Source organism: Crocodylus siamensis, chromosome 11, assembly GCF_052110815.1.
Source record: "Crocodylus siamensis isolate JL-2025a chromosome 11, ASM5211081v1, whole genome shotgun sequence".
Taxonomy (NCBI): Eukaryota; Metazoa; Chordata; order Crocodylia; family Crocodylidae; genus Crocodylus; species Crocodylus siamensis.
The window spans coordinates 8,363,367-8,382,589 of NC_143405.1; the positions used below are offsets into that span (position 1 = coordinate 8,363,367).

Consider the following 19,223-nt stretch of genomic DNA (forward strand, 5'->3'; position numbering starts at 1 on the left):
TGAGTTGGCAGAAGGTAGGCAAAACCCTCCGGGGGGGCAGGGTAAGAACTAGGTTTTCCCCTAGTCCAAACAAAACCAGGACATGCCAAAGCTTCAAGTTGTTTCAGAAGGTTTATTTTTCCACCTGGACAAGCCGAGCTGTGCCACCCTCATCTGCAGTCTCTCCCTCTCTCACAATTCCAAAGTTTTCATACAAAGATGACAGCAAGACATAAAAAAAAAATTATAGCCCTTGGAAGGAGCAAGATGTCTAGTCAAGTTACAATTATTTGGACTTTTTATTTATACAAGGATTTAAAAAAACCACAAAAGTTAAAAGCTGCCAAGAACATAAAAGAAGAAACAGAGTAAGCAATGAAACCCCAGCAGCAAACAACCAGATTCCAAGAGTTTTAAGTAGAAGGCAATGATCGCATCAGTGTCCCGAATGATCAGCGCATGGTCCCAGCTACACTGGCATCAGGCAAGTCCTTCCCTGCCCTCAAAAGGTCTCAGCTCTGCAAAGACAACCTTTCCAATGTGCTGAATTTCACTCATGAGCACGGTCCCATTGTAATACATTTAAACAAAAGCATTTGTTTGTAAGATCCCAGAAGTTCAGAGGCCAGCTATATAAAGAAAGTAAACTCCCCCAGAGCAAGGCTGGATGGATTCAAGGGGCTCAGACTGGACTTCTCTGATCTCACTTTCTCCTCCAGCTGTAGGACATCCCCAGCGTTTCCTGTGAACGTCCAAAGTAAGACTAGCTGGGCTGGTTTTCCCACCAGGTGAGAGAAAACAGCCAATTTAGATTTGATTTTATGGAACTGAACTAACTGGCCACTGGCAGTGAGGGAAACGACCAAACTTCAGAGGCCAGCTGCTTATTCACATTACAAGGAGCCTCCTAGAAAACCCAATATATTAGGAAGTCTACCTTTAAAAACTCAATAGACAGAAGCAGCAACAGCTTTTGCAACCAACTGTTGACTTAGTAGAATCATCTCCAGGGACATCAGGCATCCACCCCGGGCAAAGAGGGGCCCACCAAGATAGTTGTTTGGCTCTGCGGCTTCTTCACAGATTCAACATTCGTGTCTGCATCCTTCAGTCAGCAGCCAGCAAAATTGCTATCCAGGGGCAACTCTTGCCCATTGTCTCATTTCTGGCATGAGCTTCAGCTTATAGCCACCCAGAAATGCCTTGACATGTCAAGTAGCTCCTTTTGTAGTTTCCGTATGAAAAATCAGCAGTGGCAAATTCCTGCCAGCAGCTTGCAGAGCACACTCCAGGCTTAATCCTACACATTCAGCAGGCTTTATATAGGTGGAAGTCACTGAGACTTTAGCTTGCCTTAATGTAGGGAGGATTTCCCCTGTCCTGCAGGTTTTAAGCTTCTATCATGCCCCAATTTCAGCCAGACATTTTAGCAGATCTAGAAACTTATGGGTTTGCACCTTGATTCAGCCAGCAGGAAAGGCTTCTCCAGGCTCCTAAACACCCAAGCATCTAACCCAGCTCAATCCCAGAGCCAATGCATCCTGGAACACGTGGTTTGGAGAGTTTCTCTGTTTCATGGGGACAGCTAGCTTGATGGGGGGCATTGATTAAAGCCAGTGCTTCACTTCCAATAAGCAATCCTACATAATACATTAAGATTACAAGCTCCCCAGTACCCACCACCATGCATTTCCTAATTTGCAATCAATTGCTCTAACGCGCACAAGAGGCCTGTGCCTTAGAGGCTCGCAGGGTTCTCTGGCTTCTCCTTCCTAGTCTTACCATAGCTACTTCTATACAGACAGAAAGACAAAAGTATCCAGTCAGACCCCCTCGTTTCTCACCAAGCCCTGCCGTAGCCTTCATAGCCTGACCATGGCAGTCAGCACCAAGGTTGGGGATCATTTATCAACAGGAACTCCCTAAGAGTGGATGCCAAGAGACGCAGGGAGGCTGGATGTCAAAATTGGGGTCTGTGTTGGTTAGGGAAGAGCAAGCATGACTGAATAGGGACAGAGAGGAGCACTCCTGATTCAGTGTACCCGTGGCTGGGACCCTCTGGGATGAGTCCCAGGAGCAGACACTAAAGAACTATCGCTCAATATGCAGGGGACTTGCACCGCTTCCTTCCCAGCCCTCCAAGCTGTGATAATCCTCACCTACCCGCCCTTCTCCCAGCACCTAGCCTCCAGGAGCTGTCCCCCAGCATGTCTCATGCAGCCCTCCCCCTTCCCAGCCTTCCTCTTGGAGACTTGGTACAGGCTGTGGGAGATGTGAGAGACATTTTGGCTGGCAAACTGCTGGTTTAGGGGAAGGGGGCAGGAACCCACCTGAAGATGGGAGCTGCAGGGTGAACTTCAGAAGGCACTTAGCTCCCTGTGTCCCATGCGGCAGCTGCTGCTGGGGGTGCCCTAGCAGTCTCTGGCAGCAAAGCCATGTGAGGAGCGGGCAGAGATTCAGCATTCAATTCACCCCAGTGAAGGACCCACCTGATAGAAAGAGGGTAGCCCCTCCTCCCAGCTGAGAGATCCAGGCCAATGACCCTGGGAAGTGATCAGCAGTTTCTCAACCGATAAGTGAGGTTGGGGTTTTTTTGGTTTCATGTTATGCCTTTACTACAGCTTCTCTAGCAGAAGAGACTGGCTGAGGATGCAGCGGAGAGGTGGCTATGTGCAGACTGGAGGGGGTCCCTGGGCTTCCCTTGTTGTTCCTCTAAGGCAGATTAGTTTACACCTAAGACTGTCCAAAGTAAGAGTAACAGACAGGTAACCTTCGTGACAGCCCAGCCAAGCAGCGTGGTGCTGACACGTTTTGCTTTTCCAGCTGATCGCTGTCAGGGAAGGCTGGCAATATCCCTCTCTGGAGGTGGGCCAGAAGGCTTTGGATTGTTTTCATTGGCTTTTCCTTCAAACATCATGACTCTGAAAGAGATAAGCAAGAGTGGGAAGTAAGAAAATTGGGTTGTCTTTGCCTCAAGGCCAAAGTCTACAGCTTCAGCTGAAAAAAACAACCCCCAAAAAACCATAACAACGCCTTCCTCTTATGTGAGAAAATCTGGGAATCCAAAACCACCGAGTCAGGGCTCCTGGGTCATATCTTCAGCTTGGCTGCTAAAAAACTCAATTAACTTTTCCATGCATCTGTTTCCCTACCTGTAAAATAGGGAGGTTCCATACAGCATACACATGCTATTGCTGCGCGCGTCAACATGGGACACTTACTGTGCAGTACGCTAATTAGCTGTGCAGTAAATGTTGTGCATCTACACATGTACCCTTATTAGGCTGGAGTAAACTAATTTACTCCACAATGACAATACTTGTAAATACAGGTACTATCCTGCTGCAGAGTTTTTCACTCTGCAGCAGCGCACATGCAGATGCTACCCGGGCTGGCTGGGGCACAAGGTTGCTTCAGTGCAGGGGCTGCCTGCCAGCTAGCCCTGCTCTGGAGCACCTTTGTGCCCCACCCAGTCCCCTCTGCAGCACGCCCAGCTGAGGGAAGCTGCCCCGGGCTGGCAGGCTGACCCTTGGGGCCCCTTGCCAGCCAGGGCTGCTCAACACGCTGTGGTCCCAGGCACATGGGCAGACAGCAGACCATAAGAGCAATAAACTCCGGAGTTAATTTGCTTCATGTTAATATTCATGCATAGACGTGACCACTGTGTATTAAACTTAGCCAAGTATTTGGAGATCCTCAGATGTCAGGCTCTGTAGGAGGGCAGAACAGTATGTTATAGCCTCATCACCAGTGATGCATTTAGCATTTTGAAAAAAAAAATTATTATATATGCTACTTCCTCAAATCAGCGCCAGAGGGCAGTACTGCCACCACATCCAGCTCTGCAGTTTCTAAAGGAACCTCCAAAATCTTCACTTCAAGGCAAAGTTTGCAAGAGTTACTCATGTGCTCCTCCTCTGCAGGTTCATTTCAGGGGGCTGCTTCTGAAATTCTGTGCAAATACACCACATATCTAGAGCACTTTGCGTGGGCAGAGACAAACCATTGGCATCTGGTTTGTTGAACCAAAATGGCCACTGCTGCAAATTGTGCACCCGTAGATTTGAAAGCAAGAATGAGCAGCCACTGTAGCCGTGCGCCAGGCCCAGAGGAGGAAAGCAGCCGGTGGCACGGGGCAGTGACTGAATGACTCCAGCATGTTTTGCCACCATTGCCACTTTCTTCCCAAGAACTGGAGCGGCACCACTACAGCCAGCTGCCACCTTAGCTCTGCAGCTTTTGTTTCAGCTGGGGCTTGGTGGAAACTTAAACCCAGCTGGAGGACAATGGTGTGCCTGTTTGTGCATGTGCTGAAAAGGGACCCATCCTCTCGAACTATTCAGCAGTGGGGCCAAAGATGGGAGGTGTCGAACAGGCCTGAGGCCGGCTTGCTTCCACAGAGAAAATAGATGGCCAAGGACAAGCCCCCAAGGGTTTAGGGAAGATACACAGGAACCCTGGGACAAGGACATCTGGAAACACCACGCACTGACCCATTCACACAAAGGCATTGAAGAAGACTTGGAAAGGTTTTCACTGCCTTGAAATACCCAGCAGGTTAAGGGACAATGTTTCTACAGGCCCAGGGGTGGCCAGTTACACGGGCTGTACCCCCAGGGAGCAGGCAAGGGGGGGCAAAGGAAAGGACCCACGTACCCATTGCACTGAAAGACAAGAAGGGGACTAAGCTTAGTTGGTGGCCGTGAAATGCATGAAAAAAAGAGACATTAGCAGGGCTGGGAAGGAGCCAGCAGACCCATCCCACTGCACTCAGCAGCCAAGCTGGGGCCCAGCAGCCATTTGTTAGAGCAGGGCTTTCATAGCCCTGTCAGGAGGGCACGAGGAGCCGTGGGAGGCTGGTACCAAGGGCTCATACCGCAGTAGAAGTGCCTCCCCTGCCCCTCACCCACTCTCACATTCCCCTGCCAGCCCCTGGGATGCCAAGGGAAGAGGAAACCGCAGCACAAGGCAGGGATGAAGCGAGGTGGGATTCTGGACACGGCCCAAGGAGTGAGAAGAGGAGTGGGTTATTGCGGGAGGGGAAACCCTGCTCTCCCCCAACCCCAGAAATACCCAGGAGGAGGGAGAAAATGGAAAGGAATTCTGATGCCAAGAGTCATTCACACAGAGGGTCTGGGGGGACGGAGATGCAACACTAACCCTTTAGCCCCCAAAACAGTTTGGGTTGAGAGCAGCTGGAGGTAGGAGCCGGAAAGGAAACAGCTAGCTCCTTGGCAACGCCGTCCGTATCTTGCACATACAGTAGCCACAGCAAGGGAGCCCGCTTCATGCCCAGCCTGCTTGGGCTCTGGGAAGACAACCCATAGCAAGGATGGGCTGCTCGGTGTCCTACACATGCAGGTACGCTGCATGCTTTAACCCTGCCATGACCACGTGGGAGCAGACCTCTCCCAACACAGGAGGCATCTCTGCCATGCCTGTCCAGCAGCGTGAGGGAACATCAGACCAAGGATGGCCCTCTTCCTGAAGCCAGCCACGGTCAGCTTGGGAAGGTGGCTTGAACGGAGCAGGGACCTCAAAGCCAGAATACTTCAGCCTCAGACCCCATCCTCCAAGCACCCCATGGAGTGAGCCCTGGCCCCAAATGGGTACCAGCTCCCTTTGTGAAGTGCCCTCGAGGGTCTTGTCCCCATGCCAGCCCGTCCAGGGCAGCCAGGTTCTCACTCCATCTTTGCCTCTCCCTCCCCACTCTCCCAGGCAGAGCAGCTGGTGCCTGCACCAGGCTCGATGCCCGAAGCTCAGCTCCCAGCGACCCGTGCGTCCTCCCTCACCCCGCGGCACACTTACAGTTTGAGGACAGCAGAGCGCTTGCCCAGCATCACGTTGACGAAGTCCTGGTAGGAGATGGTTTCGCTCACCCCGCCCGTCACTTCCGAGATCATCTTCTTCAGCTCCAAGTGCGTCTTCGGCGCCCCCAGCTTCTCCATCATCCTTTTGACCGACATCAGGTCTGAGAGAGGGAGAGCCAGAGGGTCAGTGCTGCGGGGAAGAGGGCAGCAGTGCTCAACAGGGGTCAACCCCTGGGAGACAGGGCCTTTCTGGACATGCGGGCACCATTCAAGGGCCATGCTAGGGAGTGGGCTACACCCCAGAAAGGAGGTCATGTGTCAATAAGCAATAAGCCTGCCAGAGACGGAGCATCTGACCCCCAGCACCACACTGAGGGCTCTGCTGACAGCCTCCTGGGGTGCAGCACACATGGAGTGGGAGCCCATGAACCCTAGCTGCTCCTCCTGGCAATCAACAGCATGGTCATTAGCAGCTAGACAAAGAGGCCATGGATGCTTGCCCTTGTCCTAGCCCTCAGACACTGTTCTAAAAGGCAAGAGAGGTATAATTGGCCTAGGTGGAGGACGAAGAGGATCTCCTGGCAAATACAATGTAAGCCGCTGCAGAGTGGAAGCAGGTGCACTGTAAATGCCATTACACAGACTGTGCCATGCCGGAGTCCGTCAGGCAGCCCAGGCTGGGCATCTGAGAATTAGGACAATTAGTTATGTGGGGGAAAGAGGTAGGGGGAGAGACTGGCCCATGCAGAAACCCCACTTGGGCAGTGCAGGTGATGAAGGCACTGTCGCAGCCCCCTCTTCCTGGGCTGCAGCTTGTGCTGTAACCCAGATGCAAAGCAGGGGACCAGCCACCCCCCAAGAGCCGATTTCCAACTCCATCGGGGCTTGCTGCCTCACAGAGGGGAAACCGTGAGGGCCGTGGCTCCTTGTCTCCAGCCGGGAAATCTAATATCAGGCTATGCTTCTGCCTCGTGAATGTGATGGCAAAGGGAGCCGCGGGCCTAGGGACATGGGAACCCAGAGCACTTGGTTCTGTATGGTCAAATTTAAGCATCAGGTTTGAGATCTGGGGATGAAGAGTGTCACAGACATGCTCAAGGTTGGTTCCTGCAGCAACGGGCAACAGGGCCTCTTAGAAAAGCTTCCCCCTGTCTAGCTAGTCCAGTGCTGCCAAAAATCACAGTGTAGGAAAGGGGTGGGGACGGGGAAAGCAGCACCAATATTTTAGAGGCCAAACAAGAAGCAAACAGGCCCCTTGGAGCCAGCCCTGAACCCCTCCTGCATTGGCAGGGCCTGAGGTCATTTCCTTAGGATTGTTCAAGTGAGAACAATGAGCCGCAGCCTCCTTCCCTCCCCGTAAACAGCAGCAGGGTTCAAAGCCAGGTCCCCTTCTCCAGCTTCCCAAGTACATGTTGGGTCAGACAACAGGGGCTCTGGCTCACAGGAAATGCAGGACGACCACCCCTCTGCCTTGGTGGGGCTGGCTACCCAAAGCAGAGCGCAGCACACCAACACTGGAGCGTGGGAAAGCCTGGATCCCGACCCCGTGGGCCAGACTCTTCTCTTTTTGTGGGAAGACTAGCTGTGAGGCTACCACTCAGTAAAAGCCATGGTACCTGTACCAGAACTGGGTCATATTCTTCCTCGCAAAGCCCGAAGCCACCTACTACCAACTGAACCAGGGACCAATTCATCCTCTGACCTTCTCCTTCCAGGTCTGGGGGCTCATTCTGCCCCTCAGAAGGGAGCCCTGTCCTACTGCCCAATGCACCAGCTTGGATTTTCAATAACCATCACAAAGCCTTGGGGTTTTGTACAGCTTTGTACCCTGAGGCTGCAGGTTAATCTGAGCAGCAAACCTGGCTGCTGGCTCTTCTCCATACTGCTGGGCAAGAGAGGGCCTTTGGGACAAAGAGGGGGCAAGGCGGAAGAGAGCAGATCCCAGAACAGAGAGGAAGAGCAGGAGTAAAGCAGAGACCCAGGAGAAAGAGAAATGAAGTTTGAAACCAAGATCTTAAGAGATGTCTAGAGCTTGAGGCAGCAAAGACACCAAAGACAGACAGTGGATGTGCAGGGACAGCATGCTCTAGGGCCAAAAAGCAGAGGAAAGGCTCTCTAACATTGTGCCAGAGACCAGGACTGGGAACCACAGCTGAGAAGGGAACCTGAAGAGCCCAGGTAAGGGATTTTCAGTCCTGGTGAGCCCTAGATGGCCGCCCCCTTCTAGCCTACCAGCAGAGTGTCCCTCCAGGAGTCACTCACCAATCTCGCCTTGGTTATTCAGGTCAAACTCCATGTACTTCTCTGGAAGAGAGACACACAGAAGCAAGTTAGCAGGTCACAGCAGCTTCAAGAGAACAGCTACTAGGACGCTCACAGGGATGGAGAAAGCTTGGCTTGCTTAGCCCGGTAGGACGGCACTGCCTGGGGGAACAGCAGGAAGGGGAAAGAGGGCAATACTGAGATCAGCTGGACAGGACAAAGTGCCACCATGGAGCTGCAACGGGGATGCCGCTTCATGGCTGGGCACAGGGACCAGATCACCAAGAGGATACGCCAAAGAGTGTATATAAGTCAGGCTGTAACAAGGCACCTGCCCATCTAGTCCAATCCCACACACCTCCTTTGAAGGGAGAAACACAGATGCCTTCTCAGAAGACAAAACGCTTGGCCATGGGTGTCCAGCCAATTGCTGCACTGTGCCCATAGGGAGAAAGTGAGAGGTAGTATGGTCTAGTGGATGGGGGGATACCGGTTCTCCTCTTGGCTCAGACCTGGGTTTTGCATTTGGGTCAGGACCACTTCCCTCTCCTCTCAAGCTGCTGGCCATGCCCTCCATTGAAGCTGCAAGTGCCCTGGGGAAGGACTGCCTTAGCAAGTCTAGGTCCAGCACCTAGCACAAGGGGCTATGACCTCAGTCGAGGTACTGAGCCCAAACAGCAGACGTGCCCAGCACCACCACCACCTGTAGCATTCACAGGGCAGAGTTCTCAAACCCTGGAAATGTCCAGCCTTTTGAAAAAAGCCCAGCATCCATGGGCTGTTGCTGACTTGAGAAATCCTTTGCTGGGGTGCCCCTCTGTGTGGGAGACGGAGAGGCAGACAGACGCAGCACAGTGGTGGAGCAGATCAAGTTAGGGATATAGATGAGGCTAGATGTGCACCTTGCTGGGGTCGTTTGCAGGGGGTCGAACTTGATGATCTGCTCAGGTCCCTTCTGACCCTAGAAACTATGAAACTATGAGGACATGTAAAGGTTACGGGTAGGAGACCAACAGACGTAGGTAGACAGCCAATTACACAAGTAACAAGGCTGGGTTTTCCCTGTGGGCTAGTTCCAGTTTCTGAGGAGCTATAATCCAGAATGGGCACTTCTCTATTGTGCATCCTCCAGGAATTCAAAGGGATATGCAAGAGGGCATGCCATGAATAATTCATCACCTCTTTGAGGCTCAGTGGCTCTTAAAGGGATAGTACTCTCTCTTCGGAGGACCATTCGCCCTAGTGCTTAGAGCGGACGCAGAGGGTTAGCAGCCATTACACAGCTCCATTATTAGATCCTCAAATGGTTCCACACTAACATCATTTTGAAAGCGGAGCTTTGGCATGGACCTCCTAAAGCTTTCTCCATATTACTAGTGCAGTCACATCATTCGCCAGGCCAGCGACTATCCCGACGATCACGTAGGACACAATGGAGAACTGGGCAAGTGGTTCCTCAATTAAACCAGGACCCAGGGTCTCAAAGGGGCTCTGCAGCTACCAAAGCCCCTTCAATGGGCCAAAAACCAATTAGGCCAAATGCCAGGTCAGAGGTTCCAATTAGTGCCCTAGGCTCCCATTCAGAGCTGAGAGGGTCACCTGATGGGATGGCAGAAGGCTCATTAGTGCTAGCAGGAGCCACGTACATGCCATACAGCCCAGGGAACCCAACCCCCTCATTAGCAATCAAATGCAAGCATGAACTGGGTTGCCTTTGCCACTGTGTTCAAGGACCCTCTTAGGGCTTTATTTGGTTGCTCTGGTTTCCACAATAGCCTTTGGAAGCTGGGTTTGGTAATACAGGGAATGCAGGAGGTTATATCATTCAGGGCAGTTTTACTGGGCCACAAACTTGGAGATTCAGAACAAAGTTGCCAGCTAACTAGTCACCAGTCACTTCAGTGATGCTTTCTAGCTAGGAACTGTTTCAACAGCAAGGCAAGACCATGTGCCAGGACTGGCTGGGGAGCCAAGAAGAAGGAAGAAACTGCAGCCTTTCACATCTCTAAGGCATCAGGACAGTCCTGGCCTGGGTTGCAGCTGGAGCTGGGTATTAAACACACCACAGATACTGTTTAATACTCTACAATGAGCTGGCTCTTGTGAATGCGCACTGTAGCCACACGTATCCAAGACCCTGTCTGGCCAATTTCTAAAAGAGTCTTTTGGAGAGAAAACGTTCTGGACACAAGGATCTGGACTTTTGGCCAGCGTATTTCAACCTGCTGTGGTGTGCAGGATGGCATTGGCCTACTTGTTATCACACCTTGCCATTGCAAAGCAAAGCACAAGTCCCAGAACATCTGGGTCACTGCTATGCCTCAACTTGCTCTGAACTGAAGAGCCATTTCTGGGGATCGTTGTCCTTTGCCAACAGGGACAGAGCAGAACCTTATGACCTGGACAAAGCCTGATTCCTCTGCCCTTCAGCTCTGTGAAATGCCCAGAAGCCAAGGTGAGGGGCACTATAGTGAAGAGACCACTTCTCTTCCTCCATCCGTGTTATAAAGCGTTAGGAACGGGCCTCCGGGAATCCCTTCTGCAGAACTGTTGCAGGATAACTTCTCTTTAGGATAACTCCTAGCACCGCTAGCAACAGAGAGATAGTAGCCTGCTGCCCAAACCTAAGTAACCAAGGTTAAGGTGCTAGAGCCATGTTTCCTCCTTGATTCATGCTTTGATTCAACAAGCCGTTTGTCAGTCCCTGGCTGCAGCACCTGTACCCCCAAGGCAACAGCTGGCCACTGGCATGTGGGCTCCCAGGGAAGGGGAACACAGCAGCAGCTTCTGGGGAGCCAGTAAAGGCTAGAGCGACTGGTCCCAGCTGCAGCATCGGGGCCATGCATCCCACCCCCCTGCATGTGTGTCACACGCTGTGTGCTCACACTCTCCTTTCTCCTTGGATGCTGTTGAACAGGAGTGCAGAAAACAGAGGTGGCTTTATCCCACTGCTCTCCGAGCTGGAGCTCACACGACCACGTTCCCCTTTCATCCCATGCTGTGGAGATTCAATGAGGCGAAATCCTGCCCTTGTGCCTCTGATGCATTTACACAAATGCCGGTTCTGCACGCTCTGGTTTGGGGGGAGCAGAGAGGGGGGGCAAGAGGCACAATGGCCTGATTGTTGGCAGAGCCAGAGGAGGTGCTGGCAGTGCAGAGCGGGACACCAGCAAGGCAGGCGGGCGAGCCAGCCAGCCCGATGCAGGAGAGGGGGGCGGGGAAGATGCCGAAGGCTCTTGTTACAGGGGGCTCCAAAATGCAATGTCTGAAGGGTGCCCAGGTCAAAGGCAATGTTATCCAGGGGTTCAGCAATGACATGAGAAAAAACAGGCAGGCCACAGGGAAGGGAGAGGGAGCCCCTGAGGACATCCGCATCCAGTTCCCTCAGAAAAAAAGTCCCAGCCAGCATCCTCAGGGCCTGTTTCAAAGCCGAAGGAAGAGGTGGAAGGAGCAGCCGGTGCCTGGAATGGAAGCAGGGTCAGGCAGCTGTCTCTGGGGCTGCAGTCAGCCAGGCTTTATTTGGTTAGGAGCCGGCGAGGGCTGGATGCCTAGGAGGAGCATGACACAGAGGGCACCATTTCCTGGAGCTCCCAAGGGCAGAGGCGGTGTCGGCTGATAAAGGCATAATGGGAACTGGAGGCGCTGGCTGGGCCCGAGCCTGGCAGACATCTCCCCGCCCCAGGTGCCAGCCTTGTGCCTGCTTCTCTCTTCATCCCCTCCCAGCACTTCGCTGGGCCCAAATCAAACCCCCAGAGCTGCTGATAAGCCAGGAATGTGCTGATGAGGACAAACAAGGCACATCTCCCACATCCGCCCCAGGCTGGCCAAGCAGAGGTGGGCTCTGGAGCAATGGAGAGGCGTGATTTGTGCATTAGGGAAAAACCAGGACAGCGGGGCTGACCCAAAGGTCCGGTAATTTAGGGGAGCTGGGATCCCAGCTGTGTGCCACAGACTCAGTGATCCTGAAGAGAGAAACTTGCTGATGCTGTAGTGGAAGCCCCTGCACAGCGTCTCCCAAGCACCTAACACGCAATACCCTTTCCTCCCCTTCCTGGGGAAGGGTTTTGCACCCCTTCCCACAAAGGATACAGCCATCGCTAGCATTGAAGCTGCCTCGGGGACAGAAGACGGGGCTGCGGCTGCATGCCGACATACCTTCAGAGAAGCGCTATTGTTCTCTGGTCGTGTGGGAGGGAGGGAACGCTTGAGGGGGCGTCTGAAGTCTTATTGTGGGAAAACTAAGTGCCACAGAGGAGTTTTGTTTAGCGCTGAATGAGAGGAGGTTGCTTTTAATCTCGGCTCAGTCACTTATCTCCTCTGGTAGCAAGTTGCACGGTCTGGCTGGATCCAGCTGCTGGGAGAGAAGCTGTACTTGGCACAGGGAATACAGCTGCAAGGGGGGAAAGTCTCACCTTTAAACACGGCAAGCTTCTCCTCCAGATCCTCTTCATCGCTGAACTTTGGGTCGCACAGGAATTCCTGAGGGGGGTGGAGGACAAACAGTTCCCAAAGGTTAAGGCCCACGAGACAAAACTCATCCAATCTCCAAGAAGGCAGAGAGGGGTGTGCATGCATTCACGCGCCTCCACCAGACTGCCAAAAAGCCACGCTTGTTTTTTATTATCCCAGAGTCCTACACAGGGTCAACCTCCCACCCACCCGCCAAATACACCCAGCAGCTAGGATCTCGATGCGAGCAGAAATGCTTCACAGGGGCTGGGGATTTCCTTCTGGCAACGACCTTCCTCTCGTGAACTGCAACAGGGCCAGGTCTGGGGGTAGGGGGTGCTGGACAGTGATATAGAAGATAATACTCTGCCAATAGCCCAGTGGGGTCTGGGGAGGTAAATGCAAGGGGTCTCAAGCCCTCATCTTGGTTCTGAAGTCTAGGAGACTTCGATATACACGCTCTGCATAGGGATGGCTTTGGCTCCCTTGTGACGAACATAGTGGTCTCCCAGTTTTTAAACCCCCGGATGCAGGATGGGGTGCAGATGGCGTGCACTCCACTCTGAGAGTTCACACTACCGCAGTTTGTGCCCAGGCCAAGAGAAAGATTAGGCATCAGATGCAGGAGACAGCTCCCTTCCCCCACTACCTCTCACACTGTAGAGGCCCCGTGTCTACCATGCTCAGGCAGTACAGCCATCTCTAGCCCCCACTGCTACCACAGGGCTGGATCCAAGCTAGACTGCTTTGTTGTTTTGTTGGGGTTTTTTTGTTTTTGGATTTTTGGGGGTGGTTTTCTGTGCCCAAGAAACCCAAGGCAAGGACAGAGCTGAACCCATGCAGCATTGTCCATCACATGCCGCTGACAGCCCACGCCCTGCAGCTGTACACCACAGGGGTTTTCTTTTCCTTCCAGCCCCCCGCACCCATCCAGCTCCGAGGAACTCAAAGGAATCAGATGGCTTTGGTGCATCTTGGGCAGTGAACGCCACATTTTTCCCCGAAGAAGTCACTGACATCTGCTGTGCTCATGTTTTGCTAGTACCGGATAAGGGCCCTCCGAGGGATTCGGACCAGCAGTGGCTGCACGTGGCACGCACATGTTGCAAACACAGGCTTGTCTCTGGGAGCAGAGTGCCCAGGCACGGCTACTGGGGGAAGAGCTTTTTTTCTCCCCAAGCACTGCAACACTGCCAGCTGCATGAGCAGCACTCAGACAGGCACATGGGGTTTGGATATCCTGGCTCCAAGTCTCAGCCCGCAGCGCTGGGGCTGTCTGGTGCGGCAGGTCATCTCTAGCCTGGAGATGTTCTACACGTCCTAGACCCCTACAAATACAACCCTGCCCCATGTTGCAGCCAGGCTGGCTGGGGAAAGGGCCAAGGGAAAGTCAAGCACCTCCTAAAGGCCTCAACTGAGCTCCTGATCCCTTCCCCCTACTGCAGAGCAGCCCCCAGAGCCCTTCAGAATAACAGGCTCCCAGTTTTGTTACTAAGCCCCCCACCCCCTCACTGACCCTTCTTCTCCCTGCTGCTTATCTCCCCTGGGTAGCACCTCCCCAGTACATGGCTATTCAAATGCTCTAGTACCGGGGTATCTAAACTATGGTATGTGTACCTCTGGGGGTATGCAAGACATCTCTGGGGGGGTACGCAAGAGAAACTGTGTAAAGGTGGACTTCATTTTCATTATAATAATTTGCATGTAAGGGGTTAAAATATAAAACGTGCTGGTAGGGGTACACGGGCAGCTGGCAAATCTGGAAGAGGGCATGCAATAAGAAAAAAGTTTGGGAATCTCTGCTCTAGGAGAGGCCTTCAAGTCACAGCTCTGGCTTCAGTGTCCCTTAACCCCTTCTTTCCCCTTGTACAAGTTAGCTAGGGAAACCGAGGCAGGCGATACGACTATAACGTGAACGCAGTTCAGACAGAGGCAGCATAGTAAAACCCATACTCCGTCCCCTCTCCATCTAGACAGGGCGACCGAATCAGACAACTGCTTCACGGGGAGCGAGAGCAACGCCCGTGTTCAACGCACACTGCCCGATACCAATCAGTGTTTCCCGGGTATCTGTTTGCACTGCTGCAGGCTGGAGAACGACTGGAATACCTGGTGCAAACAACACAGCAGCTCCCAGTGAGCCAAGGCAGCTCCACAGACCTTGATCCTTATCTCTCCCCAAGGGTATCGCTTTCCAGTCCAACACAATGGGCAAGCACTTTCCCAGTCCAACCGGGCCGAGTGCTGGAGCCCAGCAGTAGGGCTCCTGGGAGGCTGAAAGCCATTAACCTTGGGCAAAGCAGCCACGATGCGAAGGCTGACATCCTCCTCTTACGTAGGGGGCAAGGGGACTTCCAAGTCCACAAGCTGTCATGCCCTTGGCTTTGCATCTCTCCAGAGGCTCCAGCAGCACAACAACAACATGGAGTAGCAGAGGGCAAGGTACCGCCTGGCGGTGATCTGATGGGCTTGTGGTATACAATGGCAGACCTGAAGTCTGCCAAGTGATCCTGTGCTGCGAGGCAGCTCAGGAGGGTTGTCACTGGCATAAGCAACCCTGGCAGCCGTGACCTGCCTGCAGTCACCCACAAGGAGGGAGCAGAAGAGACCTCAGGCTCCCACACTGAGCAGGAACAGGGGGTGGAGGTTTCACCCAGTAAAGGTGGCAGCCAGGAGGGACAACACATCCCTTCCTGCCCCAACCCAGGGGGAACATGAACTGCGTACAAGAGGAAGCACTGCTGGAGGGAGGGTTGGGGGGATGAGAGCTTTCCCGATGCAAGGCAGGGACAGTGGAGGCATGTGCTGCAGCCTGCGACTCCTGGGCTGCTCCAGGACACTCACGTTGCTCCATAACCGACCGTTCGTAGTAGCTAGGGTCAGGAGGAACCTGAACAGATCATCTAGCCTGACCCCCTGCCACAGGCAGGAATGAATGCTGGGTTCACGAGACTGGGTTTGCAACATCCCAGAGGACTCCCAGCCCTGCTCCAGCGGGCAGCTCACTCCGGCAGCCCTTGGCTGCAGCACTAGCTCTGGGGCACAGCGGCTTGTCTAGCACTGCTGGTTCCCTCCCCAGTGGAGCTGCATGTGCACGCGGTCTATGCAGAGCTACCTATGGCCTGTAAGTCCCACAAGCCCCCCCTACCTCTAACACAACCTGAACTGCTTCAGCCAGCCTCGCCTCCACCCCAGCCCATTCAGATCCTTTGCTCTGCAGAGAGCTGTTTCAGCAGGAGGCTCAGTTATCCTGACTTCTTGAGCCTCCAGATAAGACTGCCCGTGGGAAGGGAACTGAATTCACCTGCGGGCATTTGGAAAACAGCCAACCCCTGGAAGAGGGGTCGAGAATTTCTTTTCCACAGGCCAGAGGTAAAATCCTGGCTGCTACCCCATCTGCACTGGACTAGACCCAAGGCAAAAAGTTCAGCACCCCATTACCAGCCTGTAATGGGAGTAGATGGCAGAAAGAAGTCCTTTCATCCTGAGACATGCATTGGAAAGGGGAGAGTCCCAAATGCCCTTCAGAGGCAGAGAGCGGCTTTGAGCCAGAGATCCTAATCACCACAGGGAGAGATCTCTGCACGGGACACCAGCCAGGTAGAGCCGAGTCCATCCAGAGGGGACCAAGCGTACCGAGCGGTCAAGGGCACAGGGGAAGGCAGGCAAGCCTGCAGGAACGGAGTGGCAATAGGTCCTCCCAAGAAACCGCCTCGTGGATTTTTGGCCGCTTTGGGATTTTGCAAAGTCCCTTTGGAAAGTGTGAGAAAGCCTCTTTCCCATATAAGGCCCCGACCCGCTCCCAGCCATGTCATCTGTGTCCTGGTATGTCAGCTATGCTGCCCTTGGGAGGTTTGGGGCAGGTTCAAGTCTCTGCAGTTGCACAGCTGCACAGATTAGAAAGCAAAAAGAAGTCACCCACACGGAGAAGAGAGGGGAAACCCAGAGACGGGGCAAGCAGGCGAGTGGGGAGAGCAAGCAGCAGAGGGTTTGTTGCTCAGGGCTGTTCCCCCACTCCAACCCCTCAGTCCCTGCAGGCAGAGACCTCTTAGCATCACACCCACACTGCCCTCATGTCACGCACTGTCCCCATCTGTCCTCAGCAAAGGGCTCCCACTAAGCTCTGTCATCTGCAGACCAGAAGGGGAGGACTTGAACTGAGAAGTCCCAGGTCAATCCATCCCAGGACAAAGGTCTTGACTGATCTCACTCAAGCCCACAAAAAAGAGTGGGTTGGATGCAGACCATGGACACAGCGGGTGGGGCAAAGGCTGCCCTGGGGCACTGGGCTTGGGTAACTCGCTCACCCTCTGTGCCTCACTTTCTCCACTCACAGCCTAAAGAGACTTTGTAATGCACCTGCTGGGGCGGTCCAAAGCCACGTGGCACAACTCACCCTTCCAATGCCTAGGCAAGGACCCCTGCCGTCCCTGCTACAGAGAGCATAGGATTTTTCCACCCTCCCTCTCTCCCGCCCCTCTCCTGATCACAGCTTGGGGGATCTTACACCTAATCTCCAGGACATGAGAAGGATTCCCCATCCAGCCAGAAGCCTGCTTGCTAATACCCCAGCAAAAGGGACCTCATTTGCCCTGCATAAGGAGTGTTTAACCCCACCGCACCTTTGCTCTCTAATCCTGGGTGTGCCGTCTTTCCCTCCGGCCCCCTGCCAAGCTCCGTAGGCCGTCCAACAAGCCCTGCACCCGGCCCTCCCCGCCCCACCCCGCCCCACCGGTCAGAAGGACGAAGACACGAAGTCAGCCCTTGCGATGGGCAGAAACTCCGCGCTCCAGGGAGAGGAAATCAAAGCAGCTCCACACAGATCAGAGCGAGAGCTGAAAGCCCTTCCCACAGAACAATAGCCCCCATTCTTCCCCCGGCGCGCTCCCGAGGGGACTGTTGTGGCAGCTGGCCACTCAGCAACCACCGGTGCACAATGCTCCCTCTCACGAGCGCAAGTAAATCCCACTCCCCGCTGATTTCCAAGCTCCGGGGCCCCGGGCGCGAAGGAAGAGCTCCCTGCCCAGGGAAGATCCAACACCCTCCACTGGAGGGTGGCTCCACCTGCCCCCTGGGCTGCCACCCTGCCCCTGCGGGGGACCTGGAGGCAGGTGTAGGCATGGAGCCCACCCCATCGCTCTTTCAAGGCAGAGCCTCGGGGAGCATCGCTGTGCTACTAGCACTGGCCACAGACTCTGCGCTGGTTAGATCAAGGGCAGAAAGACCCTTGGTCTCTTCTCACTCTCACACCTGGCTATTGAATGCCCCTTAACAAGACAGGCCTGATCTTTCAGCCACCTGAAAGGCCAGCACCCAGGAGAGTCTCCTGTGCCCAGAGGGGCACAGGGCAGGGCCAACACCTTGGGGGTACAAAACAGATCTGCCCCACCGGCTCCCCCCAGCACCCGACCAGCTGCCCCATCCCCTGCCAGCTCCTTTTGCTTGTGGCCCTTTGCCAGCCCAGCCCTCCCTGGCATGACAGGCATGGGGAGCACCCTGCATGCCCCAGGGGATGCTGCACCTGCTGGCGGGGGGGGAGCTGGCGGGGGGGGCAGAGAGCGATATCCGGCTTATCTCCACGGGTCCTGTCGGATGGGGGCGGCTCGTTTCCACACAGCCTTGGACCCAGCCCTGCGACCCTGCCAGCGCTTGCAAGCTGCTGCGCTAGCACTAGGACTCCGGCCAACGGCCCCAAGAGCCAAGAGTTAGGACAGGCCTGGCTGCTTGTTCCTAGTGTCCTGCCAGCCCATCCCGGGCCCGTCCAGTTAGCCGCCGAGCCCTGCCCGGGCTGCACGAGGGGCCCTGCGGCTCCGTGGGCCCCCAAGGGGCAGCCGCTCCATGCAGCCATGCAGTGAGCGCTAGGGCGGCTCTTTCCACCAGCCCCTCTGCTCCGGGGACCCTCCACCCCCGCCCCGCGTGAGCAGCCCAGCGGAGCCGCGGCCCCCCAAACTGGAGCCTGGCAGCCGAGTGGGAGGGGGAGGCGATGGCTTCCCGCTCCCAGCCAGGGCTCCAGGCTTTCTGCAGCTAAAGGAAGAGCGCCCCCACTCCGCCCTTGGACGAGTGGCTCTGCCACCTCCGTGCCTCAGTTTCCTCAGCCGCCCCGGGCCAGCTCAGCCCTGCCCCGGCGCCCCTGCAGCCAGGTCACCAGCCCTGCCTACCCCCGCCCCCCCGTGCCTCAGTTTCCCCAGCGGCTCCTACCTTGTTGATCTCCTCCAGCCGGCCCTGCTGCCGCGCCCGGAGCAGCCCGAAGGCTTTCCCCCCTGCACGGAGCGGACACACGTTAGCGCGGGGGGCGCCCCGGCCCCGGCCCCGGCCCCTACCCCGGCCCGCGCCCCGGCCCCGGCCCCGGCCCCGGCCCCGGCCCTACCCTGCGCGCCGCTGTTGATCGCCAGCGCCATGCTGCGGGCGCGGGAGCGGAGCGCACGCCGGCCGCGGCTCGCGGGCCCCTCTGCCGGGCGAGCCGGCCGCTGTCCCGCCCCGGCCGCGGGCAGGCAGGGCGGCGCCGAGCCGCGCGGGGGCGGCGGCCGCCTCCAGCCCGCGTCTGCAGGGGTCGGCCGGGGCCGCCGCGGCCGCGCCACAGGCCCTGGCAGGCGGCTCCGGACCGGCCGCTCGCTGCGTTTCCCCCTTGGCCTCGTCCCCTCGGAGAGCAACGGGCTGGGGGGAGCGTCCGACCTCACTCCCGCCCAGCCCGCGCGTACGCACATTGTACCTCACGCTGACCCG

General features: G+C 55.3%; 1 protein-coding gene across 2 annotated transcripts; it reads right to left on the minus strand.

Annotated features, from left to right (window-relative positions):
- Positions 1-92: 92 nt before the first annotated feature.
- Positions 93-19,147, minus strand: AIF1L (allograft inflammatory factor 1 like). Of its 2 annotated transcripts, XM_090022286.1 has the most exons (6): positions 18,868-19,033; positions 18,699-18,760; positions 12,464-12,530; positions 8,052-8,093; positions 5,788-5,950; positions 93-2,900 (listed from the first exon to the last, which is right to left on the minus strand). In XM_090022286.1, exons 1-6 carry the CDS (start codon positions 18,896-18,898, stop codon positions 2,813-2,815), a joined length of 453 nt encoding a protein of 150 aa, XP_089878412.1. In that variant the 5' UTR covers positions 18,899-19,033; the 3' UTR covers positions 93-2,812. The 2 variants fall into 2 exon arrangements, with proteins under 2 accessions (XP_089878412.1, XP_089878413.1); XM_090022287.1 differs by lacking the exon at positions 18,699-18,760 and having other exon boundaries at positions 18,868-19,147.
- Between the last annotated feature and the right edge of the window lie 76 nt (positions 19,148-19,223).

Bases quoted from the DNA above. Each gene is read 5' to 3' on its own strand.
- AIF1L (XM_090022286.1), bottom strand. From the start codon at position 18,898: ATGGCGCTGGCGATCAACAGCGGCGCGCAGG. The intron at 8,094-12,463 runs GTGAGACTTTCC...TCTCTCTTCCAG, and splicing joins GAAGCTTGCCGTGTTTAAAG to AGAAGTACATGGAGTTTGAC. The intron at 5,951-8,051 runs GTGAGTGACTCC...TCCCTCTCTCAG, and splicing joins GAATAACCAAGGCGAGATTG to ACCTGATGTCGGTCAAAAGG.